The following is a 26,476-nucleotide window of genomic DNA, read 5'->3' on the forward strand; positions in this document are numbered from 1 at the left end:
TTTGTTACTATCATTCTTTATTCATGGATTTTGTCCTGCATGTAATACTTAATAGAGTTGTATGCTGAAATTCTTCTGATGGTTCTCTGTCAAGTGTCATAATCCAACTATCTCATGTAATCTAATATTATTTTAATCCCTCTGACATTGAAGATTTTAGTGAGTTTCCATGGCAAAGACATTCAGATTCTCAGTTGGACACTGGTTCTGATTAAGATGGAGGAGAAAATAAAGGTCTAAAATGCTCCTGCATTTATTAATATAGTCTCTTGAGTAAAAATAAAAAAGGACAAAGTCCAAAAGGCAAGTGTACCAACTCCAGGAATCATTCCTCTTCCTCTTCTTCCTTTTCTTTCTCCTCCTCCTCGTCCTCCTCTTCCTCCTGCAGTAAAAGCAGAAAGGTTTGTTTTTTTCAGGTTCTCCCTAACAGTAAAGCTCTTCCAAAACCAGTCCCTGCAACAAATATCACATTCTGGATAAAACTGAAAATTGACTGAGACATATACACATAGTCTTTAGGGATAAATACCTAGAGATGCAGCTGATCAAATATTTTGTATTTCCTACTAGATAATAAATATTGAATAATAAATAGGAGAAAGGAAGGGGGGAATAGAATATTGCGGCACCATTAAAGCTAACTGGTTTTCATTTTAGCACAAAATTTCCTGAATATGAACCCACATCTTCAAATGCAGTACTAAGTGATATTAAAAATTCATAAAGCATATATATATATTTATATATGTCACACAACTGTATAAATCTGCTTTATACTGGAGGCTTTAATCTAACTCCACTAGATCTGAAGAAATGGGTTTTTTTATATCCATGAAGGCTCATGCTAAAATGAAAATCAGGTAGTCTTTACGGTGCTACCACATTCTCTTTTTAAAACTCACCTTTCCTCCTTTTTATGCTGCAAAATTGATATGCTATTTCTGTGAAAACTACTACAATGGATGTTACACTACATAAATGTACAGGGCATTGTGGCTTGGTGACTATTAGAAGTCACTCCTATTTTAGATAGTTTTTGTTAATGGAAGATTGAATCTGTCTTGGTTATTCCCAGTATTTCTAGTAATGGCTCTGGGTGAAATCTAGGCTGGATCTACACTGCCCTATATCCCAAAATTTGATCCCAGATTATCTGCTTATCCCAGTTTATATGGCAGTGGAGACTTAGATAATCAATTTCAAAGAAGATAATCTGGGATCAGACCCTGGGATACAGGGCAGTGTAGATCCCGCTCTAAAACCCTTATGGCATTGGCTAGCAGCCAGAGATCCATTTCAACACTTGCAAGATCCCTTTGTCCTCACTCCATCTCAGATCACCTGCTAGACAACAGGTCTAATATTAAGACAGGCCACATCCACACAGGGACTATAATTCACTTTGAAGTGAATTAAAGGGGGGGGGGTCTTGATGACATCCTGTCCACCCAATGCAAGTTCCAACTCTGTGTTAAAAAGACTCACCAAATATCCTGATTCAAGCCTAAAAATCTATTTCTTCTTTCCTGTGTCGGAACAAGACACAGGAAGGAGCGACTGTATAATGCGGAACACAAGTACTGTATAAGCAGCAGTTGTGGAAGCGTAGCCCAGCCGAGGAAGGGAAAGGAAACTTCCCCTTGTTGGTCCAGCTCTTGCCTTGGTTTCACCACCTCTAAGCAATTGCTGGTGCAACTCTTGGCCAGGAGATAAGGTGGGTGTGTAAACTGTCTTTCATCTTTCCTGGTTTTACGTTGTTCCTGTGTAGACAATCTATACACACACCATATCTCTTAAATCCTGCCACACTTTGCCAAATGAATTGATTGTGAGATGGTCACATCTTTGTCCTTTCAATTTACTTGGTAAACATATCCTAAAATGGATATGGCATTTTGCTTAGAACCAGTACAGCTATTTTAGGGAAATTACTGATACTCCTTCTTTGGCCAGTTTAGTGGGAAAAATGCCCATTGGGCAAATGCCATTAACTGAAGGAGTCTGGATATATCTTCTAAAAGAGGAGGCTGTCATTGGTCCTAAGCATCTTAAATATCAAAGAGGTCATAAAGTAAAATTCCCATTCTATAAACGAAAGAGTATGAGGGAAAGTGAAAGGAATACTGGCCTTTGGAAAGATTAGTTCTTCCTCAGCATCTTCATCTTCTTGGTCCTGGAAAATGAAGGGCATTACAATACATGGGGTTACATGAAAAATTTCTTGGAATATTCATAACCATGGAATTCTGGGAGCTGTAGTAAAAACAGGTAACTTTCCCCACCTCTGTTCATAACATACAAATATTGATCATTTAAGCCCTAAACAATCTGGAAACTGAAGAACCTTCACTTCTATTAGAGCTGAGCAGCCTGTAATGCTCCAAATTGGATTGTTGGATTGCAGCTTCCACAACCACACATCACAGACTATGCTGGTTATGGCTGATGACAACTGTAGTTTGATGAAAATCTCAAGCCTAGTTTAGATTTTGGAAAATATAGGAAAATGTGTCTATTGCTCTTTCATTGGTTTCATTGCACTTTGTCTTTTTTATGGCATGAAAGTCAGGTGTGGAAGGGAAAGGATTTCATGTAGGTCAAGGTAGAAAAGATTAAAAAAATAAATTAACTAAATCAACAAATCTGCTGTCACTGGTTGGACTTCAATTCTGTCTTTGGTTATAAGTAAGCTGTTTTTCTAGCTTTCTGAACATTTAAATATTGCTGAACATATAGTGTTTACATTTTGGTGGTAATATTAATATTTAGGTTATTGTTTCATAGTTTTACAGATGTGTGTATGCCTCTTTTGATGGCATCCTGAACAAAATGTTTATAATGAATGAATTTACTGGTCAACAGACATTTTGGTGCCTCAAATATTAGCCCTATTTCTGAGTATATCTGATCTGCTGATTCTAAAAAGGCACCAATTTTCTCCTATCAACTCTAGTTTTTGACATGGAGAACATATGCCACATACCACTCTTCTTATACTTATCCATAGAAAACCATGATAACCATATCTAAGAAATAAGAGCTGATACAGTCTATCCAATGCAATTTACTGAATCAATGTCTGAAATAACCCCAGGAAGAGGCCTAAAAACCAAGACACTAAGATTTTTTTTCCTTGGGCTGTGAATTTTCAATCTAAATTTAACCCACCAAATTGATGCTAGGAAACTGACACTGTGATTCCTAATCCCAAGCACAGTTAAGTTGCTTCTTTGATATGGAAGGCTTATTACATGTAGAAAAACTCTGTCCTGCCACTAGAATATCATTGAGCTGACTTTGCATCCATTCACTGCAGATTTAGGAGCTGTGCTACTCAAAGCAGTGGTCTGTGGACCACTACTGGGCTGCAAGTAATTTCCCACTTCAAGTTTCCAGGTTTAAAAATTCAATTACAGTGAATGGGCATAACTATAGTGCTCTTTTTCCCCCCTCCTTCATACCTTGATGGGATTAATTACACTTATTTAAACAACACCTGGCATACATTTTAGATCCCTCAGCCTCCCTTATTCTGTGACATTCAACTAAAAGAGCATGTCTAGGATTCCCTTTTCCATTGCCCCAGAATCTCTCTTCTCAATGTTACCTGGCCTGTATAAGTCTTCATCTTGGCCCGTGCTCGCTCTCTGCGCTTCAGCTCTCCTTCAATTATATCAAAGAACTCCTTTCGTACACGTTCGAGGGTCTCTGTAGGTTTCTCATCCGCCACCTCTTCTTTGGCATCTTCATCCTTTCCTTCAGCCTTTGTTTTTTCCTTTAGACGCATTTCACGGTGCCGTGCCTCCAGAATCTTCTCCCGCTTAGTCTCTCGCTCAAACATCTGGGATACAGGGAAGGATTACAGCTCGAAAGGAGGCAACTGAATTGCCTCCAGACCACGTATTCCCTTCTCCCCAAGAGAATCCACACATTTCTGTTGGGCCTTGTACATCCCTCCAAAATTTCAGACCCCCTAGCAATCACTGTTTTGACATAGCTAATCACGTTAAAAGAAAAATGGGAAGAAAAGGAGTTGGCACTTTCCAGTCCAGGGTTTTAAATAGTGAGGATAGTGAGGAAGAGCTGTATTCCATTTTCCTTTATGCTCCTTCAATAGATAAAGCATATATGAAAATATGGGATTGATTTAGCTCGCATGGGGGGTGGGTTCAACAGGGACACTCTCGCCTTCTTCATCCACTTCAAAGTGGATTGTAGTCCCTCAATCCAACCAAACTCAAAGAGCTGTAATGAAGAAAAAATAATTCCATACATCCTTGGTATTTCTAAAAGACAAATGGAATGCAAATTGGGATAAATAAAGTTATGCAGAACTTCCCATTCACTCCAGAAAGCTCTGCCAAGTGTTCGTGGCAGAGGAAGAAATGAGCAACAAGCTGTTCTAGAACTGAAGCTAACTTTGGATGTCAGGAAAAGAATAAGGTTAGAGAAGCAGAGCTCATCTCTGCTCCTCACTCCTTACTACCACTCCTTTACTCCTGAAGGGAGATATGCCCACCTTGGTTCACAATCTGCCTTCCACACGAAAGAAGTACTTACTGCAGAGGCCAAATTCTTCTCATTCCGTTGCAAAGTGCAGAGGCCAGAAGAGAATTCCAGCAGTGTCACAGTACCCAGCTTGGAGCCACAGCCAATAAAACGCCCATTATCCTGTAAGCGCAGGCTGAAAAGAGGGTCATCACAGACCTGTTGGGAAAAGACCCAGCTCAGAAGACAAAGCTCTGTGTTTTTATGTTTGTGTATATATCATGAAAAGTTTGGGTTGTTTTTTTAAAAAAGAAAATACCAGGACATTAAACCCTTTTCAAGGTTTGGGGGACACATCAAATCCAGCTTCTCACAAAATGGATTGAAAGGCATATAGATGTTATTTATAATTTTATTCTGTTACAGGGAATGGCCTGCTGGCACATTTTGCTTAAATGGAGATGATGACCCACTATGTGCCAAATAGTTTCTGGGCAAAGTATAAAGTGTTGGGTCCAAGTTATCTACAGGATCGCCTTCTCCTACACAATCTATCCTTTAGGACATTTAGACTTCCTGGCAGATGCTTACTCCAACCTGACAGAATCCGACTGGTGACCATCACCCAGAGGACCTTTTCATTGGCCACCCCAAGTTATGTGGAATGACTTGCCAGAAAAGCTTCAACAGCTAAACACAATTGAAGACCCATCTCTTCCAGCAAGCCTACTCAGTCAATTTTCAATCATGAGTTTTGATTTATCTAAAATCTCCTATATAGGCTTAGATACTAACACCCTGAAGTGCAAGATCCTCTCTGATCTTGGAAGCTAAGCAAGGTTAGAATTAGTTAGTATCAGATGGGAGAGTGCCAATAGACACCAGATGCTCTTGGCTTTATTTCAGAGAATGGAATTGGCCAAATCATTTCTGAGTATTTCTTACCTTTGAAATTCATGGTGTCATCCTAATTTATCATGTGCACACATACACACTACTTTAGACACTTTCAAACACATTTAACTACAACAAAATAAGGATATGTGTCATTTTCAAACACGGCCATGCACTCGTAAGTTTTCCCCAGAAGTGACTAACAGAAGGCAACACATCTTTGAGACCTATCATTAGCTGATACAGCACATGAATGTATTCAATACAGCCTTCCTCCACTGGATTTCCTGCAGAGATATTATATAGCAACTCGCCTCCCCACCCAGCAAAGACATTTACTGTACTGGTTGGGATACTAGGAGTTGTAGTCAGACCCATCTTTAGGCTATGTGGTTAAGGAAAGCCAATTTAGTGATTAAGAGCTTCATAAAAGCAACCCACCCAGTGACTTCTAATGTGCAAATACTAAAAATACATGTGCAAATACAAAATCTCAACAATCAAGACAGTAGAACTCTCAGAAAAAAAAGACTAAAACCTATAAATCTAATAGCAGTGGTTTTGTGTGTGTGTATTTCCTCCCTTGCAATAACCTTCAAGTTGAGCGTAGGGTCATTTTGTTTGAACAGGAAGTCCCAGACATCAAGAGTCCCATCCATTTTGGTGGTGAAGAAGACAGCTGGCCGAGTGGTGCTCCAGCATCCATCTGTGATGTAAGCCATATGATACCTGCACAAAAACACAACATTTGATAATTTTATTTTTATAGATTTTATATAAATAAATACCTCATTACATTGACACATTGGAGTTGTTTTGCTATCTTTTGTAATGCCCATCCACGTATTGTACTCCTATTACGAACAAGAAAATGGTTGGGAACAGAAAGGCTGAGAAGGCAAACACCACCAGTTTTCATCCACTCCAGAAACATTTTTCTCTTGATTTTCGTTGCCTTGCATGTCATATACAGGAAAGCAAGCCTCACTGACTGGGTTAGCATTGGTTGTGATGTGTTCAGTTGCTTGGTTAGAAAACATGTAATCTGTTAGAAGCAGATAATAGATCTATCATACATGCCTACGTATAAGTTCAGAACAAGTTTGAAGGTCAAAATTATGGATTTTGATGTGATACATCAAGGATTCAAAATCAATAAGGGGTGGTTTCTTTTTCTTACAACAGTTACTCTGGCCAACTCAGGGTTTGGGGGTTCATTTTTTGACTAAACCTTCTAGACTTATGCATGAATATATGCAGTAAATCAAAATTGAAATTAAAAGAGGAAAGGATGAGGACAAACTTGTTGTATTGTTAGATCCACAACTGATGTGCTTTATGAAACGATAGGGTGAAAAAGAAGACATTAAACAAACTCTCTGCAAGGACTGACTTTAGTGACTATGAAGCATCTTTATTTCTGATAGTTGCTACAAAGGCATCTGCTGTCATCATCAGTAGCACATGTATGTTATTAAAATCATCATCATCATCATGAAAGACTAAAAGAATGTGTTACCTACTTAGTCCACATGATTGAGGATTCTCTGCTCTCTTCCGACCAGATGCGTGCAGTCCAATCCCCCACTGTCAAAAAGTTCTTGGGGTAGAAAGGATTTCTAGAAAGGGAATAGATGGGTCCATGGTGCCCACTGAATGTGCAGACAATTTTTTCAGCAGGTGTCTTGGCTTTACGGTTGCAAGAAATCACCATGCCTTGCTCTGTTCCCACCATGAACTTGGTTGGCTGCGGAAAATCAACAGAATGCTAATTACCTATGTGTGCTATGGCATCTTTTCACAGGTCAAAGAACATGAACAGACATCCTCACCATCTCTGAAAAGTCATTTGATGCCCGTGATAGGCATAGACTAAAAATAGAAGTGATGCTGGATGAATGTTGCTACCTTGAAATACACAAAGAAAGCAGTAAGGTCTGGATACAGAATACAATAGATATAGCAGTGACTCAAGCTTGCTGGTGGAAAAGAGAGATTTCAGAATGTAGAAAAATAAAGCAAACATTGGAAAGAAAGATAAACCAAACTTACTAATTTAACATCCAAGTTCATAAAATGATTGCACCAGCAAGAACGATTGGCTTCACAAAAATTGGGTTATTGATGGTGATGATAATAATAACAATGTATATATTACTATTTTTTCCCATGGCTGGTTAAAACTATTCCTTGATGAGTCTTGAGAAACCTGGTCAAGACCCAAGAAAGCATAGCTGGGAAGCACACAGAGGATATCATGACAGCATTGTGCTGGTACGGCTGTACCAGAAGCTCCAACTATTTTCTTTCTGTGAATGTTTGCAGTCCATAGGGCAGGCCGCCTGTCCATCATCATTAAGTTTGGTTCCGCCCCTTGTTCAGGGTTCTGGGAGGGAAGGAGCCATTTTTAAATCAGTCTCACTTAAGGAAGCTAAGCTATAGGACGTAGACCAGCTCGTCCCGTAGAAAAGCATATCTCAAGAACATCCGGGGATATAGAACATCCGAGAAAACAGAAACAGAAATTCCAGGAGAAAAGTCTCAAAAGCTCTGGCCTCTCAGCCTCACAGCTCCTGAGGGAAACAGTCCTAAAGTTTCCAAAGAAACCTCGGAGAGAGAACAGCATCACAGATCCACAGAACCCCAGCTGAAATACCTGGGGACAAGATTGAAAAGCCAACAGTTTATTAAGGAAACTTTGAAGTGTTATTTGACTCCTTGAAGATTTATTATTTGTTCAACAATAAAGACTTTGTTATTTCATTAAAGACCCAAAAGACCATCCCTTTCAGGAAAATCCTCAAGAACCTCTCTTTGAGGCGCCCTGGCTTCCCGCTGGGCATAAAGTATACGTCCTATACAAAAGACAATAGTTACAGGCCCAGCGCGTGACAGAACAGATGTCAGCATACAAATAAGCATTTTTGGCTGCTTCCACCCATTATGTGCTGTAGCCTGTGTCTGATTGTACTTACAATGAAATTTGAACCACATGCAATCTAGCAATCTTATGGCCACTCCTTTGCCTGGAGTTTCTTGAAAAAACCAAGGGACTTTTTGAGCTCCAATGACCAGCAGTTAACTCTACCAATGGATGGTGAGGGTGGGCACATCACATTAGGACTAAGTCCAGGTCTAAAGCTGTAACTGCACATATATTTGGACCAAGTAGCCATTTCTGAGACAGAAGGACAGCCTTGAAATATCCTTGTCTTCATCATCAACAATTCAAATCTGAGGCTGCTCAGAGATGGAGGAATGCCTGTTGAATTGTTAACAATCTGTCCCTAAAACTACAGTGGGCCCCATGGAATTTATTAGGTGGTGGTTACAGGATCCCCCATGGATACTATAATCCATAGATGCTGAAATCCCATTATATACAGTGATTTTGTAAAAAGTCTGAAAGAACTTATATGTCTCAAGCCATGCTGGAAAATGGCAGAGTTTCTATTACCATTAAAATCTTGAACCAACAGTGGGCAGTTCATTTTCCCTTAGTACATAAAACTCTTGAAAGGGCATTGAGCTCCAGCAGGCCTCAAGAAACTTTTAGAGGTTCCTGATGTAATATCCCACTCTTCTCCTTCTTGCCTTTCTTTATCTAGTCAACTTCTCCTTGAACTGAGGTTTAGAGATGGACAATCATCATGGCATGCCAGCGCTGAAGCAGCAATGTATTGCCGGATTTTGAAGTGATCCAGAATCTTGATCTAAATGAGGATCTACATTTTAACTTTAGACCTAGAGTGGACTACTGTTCATCTGGTTGTGTACCATTAGTAATAGTAGGCTGATGGGGGTTGGAAGCCAAACTATCTTAAAGACTAAAGTTTCTTCATCCCTATTTTAGAACTTAATTATGAAACAACTCATCAAACAAACAGCATGAAAAAGATGATCCCAAACTTCTCTGCTCCACTCCCAGCATAGAGAGCATAGAGATAAGTGGCGGTAAAAAAAAACAACCCAGAATTTTTATGGTGAAGAAAAGCATCATTATCTTTAGGTTCTGTGAATTAATTTTTTTTCAAACCTTTCAAGTTAGGTTTGTATGATAGGCAACAGTGTATGTGTGTGTGCATATGTGATGTACTTATCAATTTAGCCTCCCTGCTGTCTCCCAAAAAACCTGCAGCCTCTGTGATTAGGGGCTTGCTTGGCCATGTAACAAAGAGAAAAAGATGCTTATCAAGAGACAGTCCCTCCTGGCTGGAGAGATTAAGCCCCTAACAAGCTGCAAGTCAAGGTAGCAACTGTTTTATGACTAGAAGATTTAACACAGTATTTGAAAATATATTATCTCTAATATGGAAGGTAGCAGTACTTTATTACTTAAACTTGCATGGTTTTCCCATTGGTGTTCTAACTGACGAAGCATGAGTGCCGGTTATTAAGTCCTGAGAAAGAGAATTTTTTAGTTAAACAGGCTTGGGAGTATTTTAAGGTATTAACCACTTAAAGAGAAATCTTCTTTGTGCATCAGCTAAGTTTGGGTTCAGCTCTACTACAGAAGGAGATGAATTTTCTGCCAAATTCAGGAGTGAATTTGAATGACTTTGGTCTGCACTCAACTAATGATCTATTTCATGGTACTGTATAATATTTGTTCCTTGTAGACTCCTCATATTTTGGAAACATGGTCCTTCATTTTGAAAGAGGAAGCTGATTACCTACTAGTACAAACAATTCAGTGTGGCAAGAACCTTCAACAAGAACCTCCAATACACACTGGAGGCTAAAGTCTAAGGCAATGCAACTCAAGCAAGTGGTCCAAGTCCATAACCTATTGGCTTCCAGACTACAGTGAATTACCAGGAAAGAAAGGAACAGTTACAGCCAATGAACACAAATATGGTGCCATTCCCTCACACAATGGCAAAACAACCCTGTTGGTCTTTCGCATCAGATACATTAAGGAACATTGGTCTAAAAAAATCTAGCATATAGCAATACTAAGAAGTAATATTCCAAAATGTGTATTTGGATATTCATGCTAGAATGAGACTAAAATGCTACTATTCTTCCTTTTACTTAGCAATCTTACTGCTATTTGATATTCTTTAAAATCCAGTTTGTTCTCCTATATTGCTCTAACTTTCAAATACCAGTATAGCATTTTATATTGTACTAGCTGTTTTATATTGTACTAGGTTTCTCAAGACTAGCTGTGGCGAAGTATGGTGGTATGGGAAATAAAGTATTGAGGAATTGTTGGTAGTTAAGGTAAAGGGTAAAGGTTTTCCCCTGACATTAAGTCTTGTCATGTCTGACTCTGGGGTTTGGTGCGCATCTCCATTTCTAAGCCAAAGAGCTGGCATTGTCCGTAGACTCCTCTAAGGCCAGGTGGCATGACTGCATGGAGCGCTGTTACCTTCCTGCCGGGGCAGTACCTATTGATATACTCACATTTGAATGTTTTCGAACTTCAGGGTTGGCAGAAGCTGGGGTAACAGTGGGGGCTCTCTCTACTCCCCCAATTCAAACCTGCAACATTTTGGTCCAGACGTTCAGCAGCTCAGTGCTTTAACCCGCTGCGCCATCAGGGGATATTATTTGCCAAAGTTTGTGAATATACAATATTTCTGATTTTTTTTTGTCTGTTGGAGGGAAGTATGAATGCTGCAATTAGACAAAATGATTAGCATGTAATGGCCTTGCAGCTTTAAAGCCTGGCTGCTTCCTCCCTGAGGGAATTTTCTGTTGGGAGGTCTTAGCTGGCCCTGATTGTTTCCTGTTTGGAATTCCCTTGTTTTCAGAGTGGTGTTCTTTGTGATATTTTATGTGCTTCTACTGTCTGTGTATATGAAGAAGTACCCATATGCAGTGCTTAAGCGCATACAGTCTCCCCCAAAAAAGTCTGTGGGCCTGAGAAAACAGAGGATTTGCCAGACTTTGGTGATGGGAATACTTTGTTGGGAGGTGTTAGCTGGCTCTGATTATTTCCTATCTGGAATTCCTTTGTTTTCAGAGTGTTGTCGTTTATTTAGTGTTCTTTTTTATATATATATATAATTTTTGTTAATGAAGAGAAAAAGATCTATATACATAAAAAGTAGGGGAACAATATAAGGTATAGAAAGTAGGAAAAAAGAGAAAGAGAAGGAAATGTATATAAAAAGATAATATATACAAGGAAAGTGGGGGAACAATATGTGTATAGGAAAGCCAGAAAAATAACTTAAAAAAAGAATAAAAAATAAATAAATAAATAAAAATAAAAATAAAATTAAAATAAAATGAATATATATACAGGAATTTTCAGTGACTTCCGCTCTTACTCTTCCTGTAAAAAAAGAATAACACCTTGGTACTATCAATGTCAAAGCTAATAATAGATTCTTTCCCACTTGTATCTTTAATGTTTCTCAAGATAGTCTTCTAAAAGTGACCAATCTGTTTTTTTCATTCCTCTGCCATTGTTTTCTTTTAATAAAATAGTTAGTTTATCCATATCTTTTATATCCATTATTTTAATAATCCAATCATTTGTATTTGGGGTCGTATCCAACTTCCAACCTCTAGCGAAAACTATTCTCGCTGCTGTTGATAAGAAGGTGAACAGTTTGTCCATATTTGGATCTGTGAATAGTCCCGGATCAAATATTCCCAAAAGGTAGTATTCCGGTTTCATTGGAAAAGGTTTCTTAAGAATTTTTTGACATTCGGCATGAATATTTTTCCAAAAGTCAGATGTCTTTTTACATGTCCACCATAAATGGAAGAATGTACCTTCATTTATCCTACATTTCCAACACTTATTGTCCATATTCTTGTACATTCTCCCGAGTTTTGCTGGAGTCATGTACCAGTGATGCAGCATTTTCAAATAATTTTCTTTTAAGTCTGATGCGTAAGTATATTTTAGTTTCTTCATCCAAATTTCTTCCCATTCCTTAATTTGTATTGGTCTTCCAATGTTTCTTGCCCACTTTGTCATTGAATTAGTAATTTGTTCTGTTTCGGTAGACCATTCAAGAAGTTTATTATATATTACAGTAATTAATTTTTTCTCTAGTTTAATCAATTTCTCCCAAAAATCCTCCTTGGAGAAGCCTAATTTACTATCCATATTAAAATATTCTTTGATTTGTAAGTATTGTAGCCAAGTAACTTCTTTATATTTCGTTTATTTAGTGTTCTGATTTTAGAGATTGTATTGTTCTGTTTTATTATACCACAGTAATTTTTTATATATATTCTGATTGCAGTGTTTTCGAATACTTGGAGCCAGATTGTATTCATTTTGACAGTTCACAACAACACAATAATAATAATGATGATGATAGTAATAATAATGACTCTGGTAATACACACTGCTTCACTCCCTTCTCAGCTTCCTTTCTGGAAGAATCCTTTCTTGGGAGGTGTTAGCTGGCCCTGATTGTTTCCTTTCTGGAATTCCCAATTTCCTTGCTTTCAGAGTATTGCTCTTTATTTACTGTCCTGGTTTTAGAGATTATATTGTTCTGTATTATTATATCACAGTAATTATTTCACTTATCCAATATTCGCTTATCCAATGTTCTGGATTATCCAATGCAGTCTGCCTTTTAGTAGTCAATGTTTTTGTAGTCAGTGTTTTAAATTCATTGTGATGTTTTGGTGCTAAATTTCTAAATACAGTAATTACTACATAGCAGTACTGCGCATTGAACTACTTTTTCTGTCAAATTTGTTGTATAACATGTGTTGGTGCTTAATTTGTATAATGATTACCTAATTTGATGTTTAATCAGCTTTTTCCTGAAGCCCTTCTTATTATACAACATATTCACTTATCCAATGTTCTGCCGGCCTGTTTATGTTGGATAAGTGAGACTCTATTGTATATTTATAATCTTATATTATCTGCTTAGAACTGGATTATATGAGGCCCCTTCTACACAGCTGTATAAAATGCACACTAAAGTGGTTTATATGGCAGTGTAGAGTCAAGATAATCCAGTTCAAAGCAGATAATATAAGATTATAAATGGGTTATATAGCTGTGTGGAAGGGCCTTGAGTCTACACTGCCATATAATCCAGTGTAAATTAGATAATCTGTGGAAGAGGCCTAAGTGAGGCCTAACTCTGCCTGTCGCCTGGGCTAGGAGACCAAGTGGACGGAGCTTAGCCTTCTAACTGGCAGCAATTGGATAAAAACAATTATTCCTCTCCCTCTAATTAGGACTTTATTTTTCTTTTCTTTTTGTTGTATGAACGTAGAGGGGTTGCGCTGCCAAATTTCTAGGTTCTGGGGCTTGTACTTTTGTTGTTTAGTGGTGGTGGTGGTGGGGGGGGGGACACCATTAGTCTTTTATATATATAGATGTTATGAGGCTTTGGTATGTATATAAATAAAAAGCCCTGTCTAATGCTCTGTCCTGATTTCATAATCTATTATGCCATGCATATCTCTTTTTGATATTTTAATCTTGACCAATCACCTTGACAGATGTGTTTATTCCATTTTATCTTCCTCTTTCAGTCATAGTTTCTTTGAAACTCAGACAAACATAAATTAGTATCGCAGACCTAAGAAATGGGAAAAGACAACCAGGCTGCAAAACCTGCCCAAAAACTTATAGATGAGAAATTATCTAGAAAACACTCACCATAGTTGGTTCAAATTCCAGGGAAATGGCTCCTAATGCATTTTCCAAGATTCCTTTCCTGCTGATATCCATTACCAGTGTTTCTGTGGGCTCTGATAGCTTACGAATGTCCCACCACAAGACCTGGAAAAAACAACTGTTGTTTTTTATTATTTTCTGGCCCAGATTTTAGGAGGCTTCGAACTCCATCATCATCCCTGACCATTGACTACACTCATAGCAGTTGCAGTGCAACAACATCTGGAGGTCCCCAAGTTCTCAACCCTCTTCATAGGTTTGGTGTAGCTGTTCACCACCAGTGTTACACAAAGGCACTCTATTATGCCAGCATTATCTGTGACAAAACTGTACAATTCCAGGGCGATCTTGCACCGTACTTTACCTGTCCATCGGTGGAACCAGAGAAGCAATCAGTTCCAGTTTTTGATTGTAACCAGATCACGCTGTATACTGGATCACGATGACCAAGCTCAACAGTGGTCAATTCCACTGGCAGTCCTCCTTTACGGGTATCCCAGTAAGCTAAGGGACAGGGAAGGAGATGGTCAATAAGAATTATCAACAGTTTTATAGCTACCTCTTCCCTTCAGTTGCCAGTTTTCCACATGACAAGAGCTGCTCAGGCTCTACTGCCTCTGATTCTCAATATCAAGGATAATAAATTTCATTTGTTACAGTTCTCAGGGATCTCTGTCAAGGTTTTCTTTTGAAATATGGAGGGAAACCAAAAGTTGATGGAGTTTCTTCTCATCAAGCACAACCTTCTAGACCAGTATCCAACCCCTCTGAAAATGCCAGCCATGGATGTGAGTGAAACTTCAGGAGAGAATGCTGCTAGAACATGGCCATACAGCCCAAAAAACTCACAGTAACCCAGCAATTCTGGCCATAAAAGCCTTCGACAACACAAAGTAATTTTCATTAATAAGAAACAGAGATATAAAATTGAGAATATAATTTAGTCAATGTAGCAGTTGCATTCAGTTTTCAGACACAGAAATAAAAAAAGGTACTTCAGGTATCATACTGGCCACTCCTGTTTGCCAGGAAGTGGATTTCTTATCTACACCATTGACAAAGCAAAGGTGACCTCAGTTCCATTTCATAGTGAAAAAGAAACATAAAGTGGCTTGCAAGACTCCCCCCATCCAGATGTATGAAGTGACCATAAATCTTGCATGCAGGACCAAGGTGTGAAAAGTCTGTCACGCTTCTGTACATTAGTGACAACCATATACAAAAAAGAAGTTGTCTGAAGGTGCATTATTATGTGCATACAATTAATTCCTATGCTGGCCAAACATGTGGATGACATAGTGTCAGCAGCTGGGACAGGTCAAGTCCACGCAGTCCTGTGACGCTCTCCATAAGATGGCAGTTAGGTCATCAGGTATGTTTTGTCCAGAAAATAAAACCAGATCAAAATAGATGCCTAACAAAATAACAGCATTATTACAAGGAACCGTCTATAACGACAGCCCACTATCTCAGTGTACAATGCTACCTACAGTTGAAATGGGAACACAGATTGCTATCACAAGGCATACATATCTGAGTTTCTCTCTCTGATATACAAGTACACCAATTTGCCATTATTCTATTTGCCATGTTATTTTTAGGGGGCAATTTGGGTATTCAAAGATCATATGAAACAATACAAAATTCTCTTGAGGCTATAATGGATGGATTAACTTAGCCAAAATAATAACTGAAATGATTATTATTTGGTTTCACCGTTTGCCTTTCTACAGGGAAATAAATCATCCATGATTTGGGGCAAAAGTAGAAAGTTTCCACGTGTTTGAGGCATGTGCTGTATCCCTCTGGCCCATGTCAATATTGGCCCATTAGCAAAGATTTATATTACAGAGGCCCCTGTCTTTTAAAAACAGGAAGAAGGGCTGGTTTCTGCAGATGCAGCAGAGGATTGGTTTCACCGTCCACATCTCAGTTATAATTAAAGAATTGGAAGTGACAGAATGCAATTCAGCGGGCCATTACTGCATGCCTGGGGAGGTTTGTGAAGGACAAAGTGAAATCTACTCTCCCTTCCATCACGTAAGGAATGCCTGATAACATCCCTCTAACATATACTCTGTCGTATCTGATTGCTCCTGGAAATGGCAACTAAAACGATAAAAGGCAGTGTAATTAAATCAAAGGGCACAGGAGAATCTAAAAGTAATAGGATCGTAAATGGAGCTGGCAAACTGGGGACTTTGTAGATCACTCACAACAATTGTACATTTTGTTAATCAAATGGATGGGGATGCAATTATGAATAATGATGCCTGGCAATTCTGAAGAAACAATTCACAAAAGTAGTGCTACATCTTACTGTTCCCATTTGAACAACTCAAAACCTTGGAGCTAAAAAATAGCCGTTCAATGTTTTCAGCTTGAGTTTCTTGGGTGATCATGCTTCTTTCTCCATTTCAGCACTGTTTGGTGCTTTCCACGTTTCTATGTGATTTTTTCCCACCTTGAAAAAAGGTTGGAAAGATTTTCTGAGGGTATATTGGAAAAGGAAAAGGGTTTACACAGAATAGTAAGGCTAACTGCTGTGGTGATAGCTGTGCATTACAGTGGGACACATGGGATTAATAGAGTGAGTTATTCCATTTTCTGTTTCCTATAGTGGGAGCCACCTCCAAAATGAAAGGCATGGGAGACAAATAGGTCTGCTATCAGCATTTTGCTTTCTATTTTCTTTAGAGTTGTTCCTCCTACTACAAAATGTGTCTTCAAGTCACCTGTTTACTGATAGCAATCCCATGAAATTCATAGTGTTTTCACAGCCAAAGAAGACTCAGAAGTGGTTTTGCCAGTTCCTTCCTCTGAGATATAGTCTGTGTCTGTAGCACCTGGTACTCATTGGTGGTCTTCTACAAAGACCTGATATTTATTCCAGTTGTGGTAGGGAAGGTTGGCTACAGAAAATCCTCTGAAGACAGACTGAGAGATCACTGTTATTCTACAACTGTAGTGTTTATTTCACTTTTCTCCAGAAATCATAGAATCATAGAATCATAGAGTTGGAAGAGACCTCATGGGCCATCCAGTCCAACCCCCTGCCAAGAAGCAGGAAAATCGCATTCAAAGCATCCCTGACAGATGGCCATCCAGCCTCTGCTTAAAAGCATCCAAAGAAGGAGCCTCCACCACACTCCTGAACAGCTCTCTCTCACACAGTGAGAAAGTAAATCCTGATGTTCAGGTGGAATCTACTTTCCTGTAGTTTAAAGTCTTTGTTCCGCACTCTAGTCTCCAAGGCAGCAGAAAACAAGCTTGCTCCCACTTTCCTATGACTTCCTCTCACATATTTATACATGGCCATCATGTCTTCTCTCAGCCTTCTCTTCTGCAGGCTAAACATGCCCAACTCTTTAGGCCGCTCCACATAGGGCTTGTTCCCCAAACCCTTGATCGTTTTAGTTGCCCTCCTCTGGACACATTCCAGCTTGTCAACATCTCCCTTCAATTACAGTGCCCAGAATTGGACACAGAATTCCAGGTGTGGTCTGACCAAGGCAGAATAAGGGGGTAGCATGACTTCCCTGGATCTAGACACTATACTCCTATTTATGTAGGCCAAATTCCATTGGCTTTCTTAGCAGCCGCATCACATTGCTGGCTCATGTTTAACTTGTTGTCCACGAGGACTCCAAGATCTTTTTTACACGTACAGCATCTTGCATTTGTCCCTGTTGAACTTTATTTTGTTAGTTTCGGCCCATCTCTCTAGTCTGTTAAGATCGTTTTGAATTCTACTCCTGTCTTCTGGAGTATTGGCTATCCGTCCCAATTTGGTGTTGTCTACAAACATGATGATCATGCCTTCTAACCCTTCATCTAAGTCGCTGATAAAGATGTTGAACAGAACCGGGCTCAGGACGGAACCCTGCGGCACTCCACTCGTGACTTCTTTCCAGGATGAAGAAGATGCATTGGTGAGCACCCTTTGGGTTCGTTCACATAACCAATTACAGATTTACCTAACCGTAGTTTTGCCTAGCCCACATTTCACTAGTTTGTTTGCCAGAAGGTCATAGGGGACCTTGTCAAAGGCCTTACTGAAATCCAGACATTCACGGCGTTCCCTGCATTCAAATAGCGTATGTATCAATAACATGTAATTAAACTCCTCATTTGAATGGGTCAATTAAAAAGTTACCGTATCTTAAATATGATCGGAAAGTGTGCAAGCTGTCATTTTCTTTCTATTTCAGCATTCCCACTGTCAAGACTGGTTGAATGATGACTTCAGCTAGGAAGTGGTTCCCAACCTGTGGGTCCCCAGATGTTTTGGCCTTCAACTCCAAGAAATCCTAACAGCTGGTAAACTGGCTGGGATTTCTGGGAGTTGTAGGCCAAAAGACCAAGGGACCCACAGGTTGAGAACCACTGAACTAGAGCCAAGATAGAAATTAATATACTAAATCAGTGTTCCCTTATTTTTGCTTTGTTTGTATTATTTACTTCCTCTTACCAATCTGTCCATTGTAGCATCCCCCAATCAAGATATGGGAATCCTTGGGATTGTATTCTAAGCTAACAAGAGGTGAGGTGGGTCGGATAACCATTTCTGGTCTGTTAGGGATTTCTAAGAAAGAGGAAAAACATATATAGTTAAAGAAGAAAAAAGAACATGCTTGATATAAAGGTTCCAGTTCTAATATAAGAAACTGAAGATTTATCAGTTTTAATCCCTAAAAGGAAGACCACCAATTCATTATTGACATATAACAGTATAATGCCATATTATTCCCACCCCTATATACCTTCAGCAATGATACCCAGAGATGCATAAATTCTGGAAACTTTGAAGATATGAAAGTTTTGTGTTCCGGAACATTTCCATACTGCCCTATTTTCCCCACAAATTTGGGTAAAATGGGGGAAATTGGGTTATTTGTTAAAAAAAACAAACCTCAAAAAGATATTATACGATTCATGTAATCTTTGGGGAAATAAAATATGGTTTATTCAGGCAGTAACTATAATTATAGCAAGAATCATAGACTGCATTGCTAGACCATTCCTGTAACATCTGGGAAAAAAAATCCAATATCTAGTCCTACCTGTGCTTAGAAATAATATCAGGGGGAAAATGCAAAGTGGCTATATAAGAACATTTTGTAAATGTATTACACTTAAACTTCTGCAAATGTTCAGGGTTTTTTTTTTTTTTTGGAGGGAGAGGCTTTCATACTTGTAACAATCCCAGTTTGCTTGAACTGGAAGATGGGGCAAACTCAAAAATAAATGTAGGGGAAAAAAAACAGGAGATGGAGCTTGTACCTCAGGAGCCATATCACAGAATCCTTGAGATTTAATCCACAAAAACTATGAAACTGGAGAAAAGAATACTTTGCTGGTTAGAATACTAGTAGCTCACACTTCCACATCAGCTTCTTAGCATTGTTTTAAAGACTTATCCCAGGAAATTGGCAGAGGAGGGACATTGCAATAGATTATTCTTTTATTGGTCTATTACGTTTCCTCTCAAGTCATAGGAGAAGACGCTTCCAGATAAGTTGGTAAATGTGTGAGTATTGGGCAAAATCAAGATTAGAGGAACTTGCTGCTTTCTTTACTTCAGGCAGCACAGGCATAACAGCAAAAATGAATGCTTCTCAGTCAAGAGAAAATATCCCAGAAAATTTTCTCTCATCTCTCAGTATGAGCAGAGGCTCCCCATTTCAGTTTATTTTAACCCAGTATAAAATTGAATAAGAACAGGAATAACATCTGGTATTGGGTGCACCATCAGTCTAGGAAAATCACACACCACCTGCATTGCCTGACTTTTCTCTTCTTACCCAGATCCCAAATATATGAGTCAAAGCTCATATCTTTTGAACTCCGTTGAAACTCTAAGCTGGAATAAGATACTGCCAGTTTTCGACTTCTGTCAGGGTGCCAGGAGAGATGTGTGGCTGTTCTTTTGATGAGGTTTGGATCCCTTTTGGATAAATCAAAAGACAGTGGCATTCATTGTCTTAAACCATGGTAGGATGCACCATGACATTAATAGGCCGTTATTATAGCATTGTGGAAAAGGCACTATAGAAATTTTTCATTGGAGTGGTAAGTGGGAAAACGGTACAAATTCTTTTTGATCTCAAATAATTTTTTTTGGAAGGCATTGGTATTGCTTGATTAACCCATTGATGCTTTCTTATGTCTTCATAAATATGCCAAGACCAGAGCTTGGAAAGGGTATTTATTTGGGCTACAGTTTTCATAATCCCCTATCTGGCATGGCCACAGCTATATTGGCTGGGAGATTCTAGGAGTTACAGTCCAAAAGGCAACTCATTGCCTTTCAGCAATGTACTTTCTGTGGTCCTGTAGAAATAAACCAGTCGCCGCATAAAAGAATAAATAGATGCAAATCTGGCATCAGGGAAAGCACTACTCAAAATCAATAAGGCTTTCAGCATCATGGAATATTGGAACAGGAAACCTAGTAAGAGACTGCAAGATGATTAGAATTCAATATGAATTTCTCAAAATAAAAATCAATTCCTTCTCATGTGGCTTGAACTGGGATACTGATGAAAAGGGATAGGGCCAAGAACCCTATCTCTCTACCTGCACTTTTGCCTTCCTTTCCCCCTGAATGTTTCCCAACTATTTAGCAGTGAAATGAGTATCCACTGGATTCAGCTCTGAGGCCTCATCTACACTGCCATATAACTCAGTTACCAATCCCAGATTATCTGCTTTGAATTATCTGGCAATGTAGACTCATATAATCCAGGTCAAAGAAGATAATCTGGGATCAGAAACTGGATTATATGACAGTGTAGATTCAGCCTGAGCAATTGGAAAAGGGGTAGGGGGAAAGCCATAATCATAACCAAACCCAATCCTGGGGAACCATCAAGTTCATATGTGAAAAACAATGGAAAAACAAATCTTGGGGGAAAAAACCCTGATTAGGGTCAACATAAATCGGAAATGACGTGAATGCACACAACAACAACAACAACAACAACAACAACAACAACAACAACAACAACAACACTCATGGTACCTTTTGGACTGCTGCTGCAACAATGTTCACTTCTTATGCACTACATCAGTCAACAACTACAGAATAGCATCTCGTATAACCAAACTAAGATTTGTCTCAGAATGGATAAGAGGAAAATCTTGAAAGTACAAAGGTTACTAAAGAGTTACCTGAAAACATTGATTGTTTTTGCAGATGGAGCTTCATCACTAATTCCTACCAACTCCTCTTCCTCGAAGTATTCCTCGTAAATATTGATAGCATTATTCTGCTTGATCCAATGATCCATAAACTACAAAAAAAACCCCATGGCATCAGTCATTAGATGACTAAAGAATAAACTATGGGTGTTATAGGAACAAAAAGAAAATCATGGAAAATCACGAGCCAAGCTGATGCACAAATAAGGTGGATCTAAAGGACCTTACACTGCCAAGCTGCGTAATGACATTGATGTAATTTTCATCCTTCTCAACTTTCTTCCGGAAACGAATGGTCTGCTCCATTTCCAGTGGGTTGACATCTTTTGGCCACCCACCTTCCAGATGATTAATGCCTCGAGTTTCCATTTCAAACCTTTCTGTGTTAACCTGAAGCAAAAGACAGTTATTAACTTGCCTCCATTTTTTAAAACACATTATTTATTAAAACATTACTATTTCACCCATGTCATCAGGACAATCAATCTAAAACAAAGCAAAAAAAAAATCTGTAATGTGGTGGCTCAAAAATGAGATCATATTCTCACAAGGTCACAAGTGCTTGGGTGACTAGCCACGTTTAAACTTGGCAGAGGAGGAGGCAGATGCTAAAGAAAAGGAAGCTCTCTGTTCTATGTCCAGATTGTGTACTACAGTACTCACAAGTGTGTGACACAAAGGAATACCCACCTTCCTGGACAGACCTGCAGGTATATATATAGAGGGAAAGAGAATTGTACTATTGAATTAGAGGTCAGGATCTGAATCCCCACTAGGTGACCCTGGGAAGTCACATTCTCAGCCTCAAAGGAAAAAAATTGCCAAGAAAACCCTTAGTGAAAGGACTTGTAAAGGACTTGAAAACACACAATGACAAATATAAGAGCAAACACACCCTCAGTCATCATAACAGAATTCACATATAAGGTCATTATTAATAATAGTCATAATCCAAGTCAGATAACACCAGTACTGCTCCTTATTTTCAGCATATGCACGTAAACTAGAAACGGGTGTTTTCAGACAGAAAGGCAATGCAAGTACTCTACCTCATGCTCTGACATGCTACTGGCACACTGAATTCCAGTGTCAATGGGATCTCTTTCAATAAAATTCATAGCTTGCACTGGATCTGGTAGAATGTCCACATTGACCTCCGCCGTCCGGTCTGAAAAGTTGCATTGTCTCCCAAACTCACTGCGCTTCTTCAGGTAAACATAGACTATCTCCATGGTGCTCCCTTCAAAGGGAAAGAAAAAAATATAGGCCTCATATTGCACTTCTGTTGTCACTTCTGAATTATCATTTTAACTGTGCATGAATTGCACAAGCCACAAATGCTAAGAAGGAAGTTAGGCAGGCAGCCAGGAGGAGCAAGCCTGGCTTAAGAATATTGTAAAGAGCGGAAAAGTCAGCTCTAATTAACTGATGGATAGATAAGGAGGGGAGATCAATACAGCTGAAGTGATCGCACTGTATTGATTTTTAACACCTATGGTAGTGAGACAGTCACACCACTCTAAACATCTTCATCCAAAACAGCTTTTCTATTACAGTAGAGTCTCACTTATCCAACATTTATCATTTGCATTTATCATTTGTTTGCCATTGCTTTTCTCTAAGGTGGAGAGAGTGTTTCCCCAAGAGCATTCAGTAGGTTTCCATGGCTGAACAGGGATTCGAACACTGGTGTCCTGAAATCCTATTCTTAATGTTTAAATCATAGCTCCAGGCTGGTTCTGTTGAATATGTAGGACATGTTTGTGACTTCTTCAACAAAGCCATGAATAGGCAGAAATAAGGGAAGCAAGGTTGTTTTTGAAGGGGCTCAGCACAGTTGACAACATATAGCTCAATCTGTGCTTATACTTTTGGTTCTTGATCGAGGTAGTTTTCTCCAACTCCAGTATCTTCTGCAATATCTTTTGGGCCATAACTCCTCTCATCCACAATCAGCAGAACCATTAGATACACTATATCAATTAATACCAAGGTACTATATATGGCCGCTGTCATTCTGCAATTATGCTACGTTGTTGATTCATTCATATCCAAATGCAGTCAACAAATACAGTAGAGTCTCACCTATCCAACATAAACGGGCCGGTAGAATGTTGGATAAGCGAATATGTTGGATAATAAGGAGGCATTAAGGAAAAGCCTATTAAACATCAAATTAGGTTATGATTTTACAAATGAAGCACCAAAACATCATGTTGGACAACAAATTTGGCAGGAAAAGTAGTTCAATACGCAGTAATGCTACGTAGTAATTACTGTATTTTTGAATTTCGCACCAAAATATCACGATATATTGAAAACATTGACCACAAAATGCGTTGGATAATCCAGAACGTTGGATAAGCGAGTGTTGGATAAGTGAGACTCTACTGTATTTGGATTTTTTTCTCATCGTTTATTCAAAGCAGTGTTCTCTTATTGGGGGAAAACTCCTTCCCATCAAACTGGGACTCAATTACTTTGGGAAATTCCATAAGAAGCATAGTTACAAAAAATGTTGCAGGTGTTCATTGAACAGTACCTATGGCTAGATATACACTGTCAAATAATGCAAGTTGAACTGCATGATATGGTCAGTATAGATCAGACATGGGCAAACTTTAGCCCTCCAGGTATTTTGAACTCTAACTCTCAAAATTCCTAATAGCCAAATTGTGGGAGTTGAAGTCCATAACACCTGGAGGGTTGAAGTTTGCCCATGTCTGGTATAGATCCATTAAATGCAGTTCAATGCAAACCAAATTGCATCAATGCAGTTCAAACTACATTATTTGGCAGTGTAGATCCAGCCTATTACTTTATTGATGAATAGTGATGCAAAAATGCCCAGGTCGGGGTGAGCTCCCACCGTCAGCCCAGCTTCTGCTCACCTATCAGTTCGAAAACAACAATGTAAATAGTTAAATAAGTACCACTTTGGCAGGGAGGTAAAAGGTGCACTGAAAAATATGCTGGCAAAAATCGGACCAGGAATGGCGTCCATGGATGGCAGGCTCCTCGCATGGACAATAAAATAATAGCACCTCCCCATGGCCGAGTCGGGCACAGCCAGATGCTGGAGATGAAAAGAGGGAAGCCTTGCCTCTGTTTATGTACTGTCTGTCTCTGTCAATTGCATAACAGCATTGAATGTTTGCCATATATGTACCTGTAATTCGCTCTGAATTTCCTCGGGAAGACAGAGTAGAATATAAATAAAGTATATAATAATTATTATTATATTCTCATGTGTGCTTAATGTTGTGATATCAGATGTATGCAGAAAACAAAGTACTGTTGGGAAATTAGAGACTTTGGCAGCATCTGTGCAAATCTGTCCGATCTCAGGCAGAACAACAGTAGGCAAAGCAACTGCAAACAGAGCTGTAGCCAAGAAGGGGGGGGGGGGGGTAGGGATTCAACACCCCCCCCCCCCCGAAATTTTTCAGGTTTAAAAAAAAACCCTGGTTTACTCATGAAATTAAACTGGTTAACCAAATCCCCACGTGTGTCCACTGAAGTTTATCAATGGAGACTGATTTCTAAATTATTTTGCACTATGCAAAATAGCTATTCATGATTCGCTAACAAAAAGTTTCAACATCCACCACCACCCCTGAAATTTTTTTCTGGCTATGGCCCTGGCTGCAACCCTTTAATGTTGTTGAACACAGTTTCCCAAATCCACAATCAGTAAAACCAACTGAAAAGAAATTTAGCTTTTCAAGGTGGGAAGGAAATTTCTGGGTGGGTCACCACCAGCTTGTCTTTAAAACCAGTCTCTGTTTTATGTATGCAGAGGGCTGAAACCCACTAAAAGCACCAGCTCTTGTCTGATCTTGGAAACATAGGGCCCTTCTACGCTGCCATATGCCCCAGTTCAAAGCAGATAATGTGGTACAACTGCACTGACAAATGTTGTGAATGTGGGAAAGAAAAGAACACATTTTACCACATGCGATGGACATGCAACAAAATTAAAAACTACAGATTCACATATATCTTGAAAAGATGTTAAGCACAAACTTCAAAATGATACCACAGATGTCCCTTTCAATCATGCCAGATGAAGAACTAGAAAAAAAATTGAAAATATTTTCTGTGACAGTGGCAGCTTGAATAGTATGTGCTAGATATTGGAAAACCTCAGATATACTTCCCTTAGAAGAATGGGGAAAATACATTATAGATTTGCTAATAATGGATAAAATAACTGTACTTTTAAGAGGAGAATTTAGTTAATGAATGGCAACCAGTGATTCAACATCTCAATAAAAAAGTATAATTAAACTAAAAATGTACATAGGGGATCTTATAAGACTGTAGGCAAGGAGGAAGTGGATATTAACTTAGAGCCTATGATACTTTTATCTGTACTATTCAAATAGAAGACTGTGACACCTCAAAGATATGTGAGAAATGATAATGAAACACGAATAGCTGGAAAATATTGCACTGTACACAATAAACACTTACAAATGTATGTTTATTTTAATTAATAAATAAATATTTAAAATGAAAAAAGCAAATAATGTGGGATTTTATAGAGCTATATGGGGCTTAAGCAAGGCCATTCCAAGAAGTACCAGGTGGTGAAGAGGAAAGCACTGGCAAAGCCACTTCTCCCTCAGTATTCCTTGCTTGAGAAAACTCTGGGAAATTCATAAATAACAAAAGATGGGCGAAAGCTGTTGTTGACAGTCCCAGGGCCCTTCCAGTCATATAATAACCCAGAGTATCAAGGCAGAAAATCCCACAATATCTGTTTTGAACTGGGTTATCTGAGTCCACACTGCCATATACTCCAGTTCAAAGCAGATAATATGGGATTGTATTCAGTTATGTAGAAGGGGCTTCAGGGATTAAGAAATTGAGACTATTTCTGTCTATGGAGGTCTGAACTACAGTGTACCGATCAGATCCCCCCCCCCCCCCCCGTTGGAATGGTACAGGCCTCGGCTCCCCCTCTTGAATGGCTCCCCTGAAAGGGGGTCTGTACCATTCCACGAGGCGAGAGGGGGTGAGAGGGGCGATGTTAAAGGGAGAGAGAGTGCGCGCGAGTTCTTATACGCCGACATAAAAACCCTTCCATCCCTGTCTCTCTCGCTCTCCTCCACCCCCAGTTCCCTTTTACCTTCGCTTCTCCCAGCCTGGCAGCAGACTCCGCCGATTGGCGTAGCGTCTCCTCGTCTCCTAGCAACCGCTCCAAGAATTCAGGCGGGGCCAAAGGAGAAGGTGCGGGAGGGATCTGATCCATTTCTGCAACGAGGAGGA

General features: G+C 39.1%; 1 protein-coding gene across 1 annotated transcript; it reads right to left on the reverse strand.

The window, feature by feature from the left end:
* dnai2 (dynein axonemal intermediate chain 2) lies at positions 1 to 26,476 on the reverse strand. Its single transcript, XM_062970839.1, has 13 exons — positions 26,337 to 26,476; positions 22,252 to 22,442; positions 21,431 to 21,592; positions 21,173 to 21,294; positions 19,804 to 19,946; positions 18,471 to 18,584; positions 14,364 to 14,503; positions 13,982 to 14,104; positions 6,906 to 7,129; positions 5,976 to 6,111; positions 4,561 to 4,707; positions 3,608 to 3,841; positions 1 to 2,173 (listed from the first exon to the last, which is right to left on the reverse strand). The coding sequence occupies exons 2-13, from the start codon at positions 22,432 to 22,434 to the stop codon at positions 2,015 to 2,017; spliced, it is 1,887 nt and encodes a 628-aa protein (XP_062826909.1). The 5' UTR covers positions 22,435 to 22,442; positions 26,337 to 26,476; the 3' UTR covers positions 1 to 2,014.

Source organism: Anolis carolinensis, chromosome 2 (genome assembly GCF_035594765.1).
Source record: "Anolis carolinensis isolate JA03-04 chromosome 2, rAnoCar3.1.pri, whole genome shotgun sequence".
Classification (NCBI taxonomy): domain Eukaryota; kingdom Metazoa; phylum Chordata; class Lepidosauria; order Squamata; family Dactyloidae; genus Anolis; species Anolis carolinensis.

What these genes read in the sequence shown, in the direction of transcription:
- dnai2 (XM_062970839.1), bottom strand. Translation starts at nt 22,434, where the DNA reads ATGGAGATAGTCTATGTTTACCTGAAGAAGCGCAGTGAGTTTGGGAGA. An exon ending in TGGAATTTGAACCAACTATG is followed by an intron (nt 7,130 to 13,981) that starts GTGAGTGTTTTC and finishes GATTTTCCGCAG; the next exon opens with CCAACCAAGTTCATGGTGGG. An exon ending in TGAAGACTTATACAGGCCAG is followed by an intron (nt 2,174 to 3,607) that starts GTAACATTGAGA and finishes TTCATTTTCCAG; the next exon opens with GACCAAGAAGATGAAGATGC.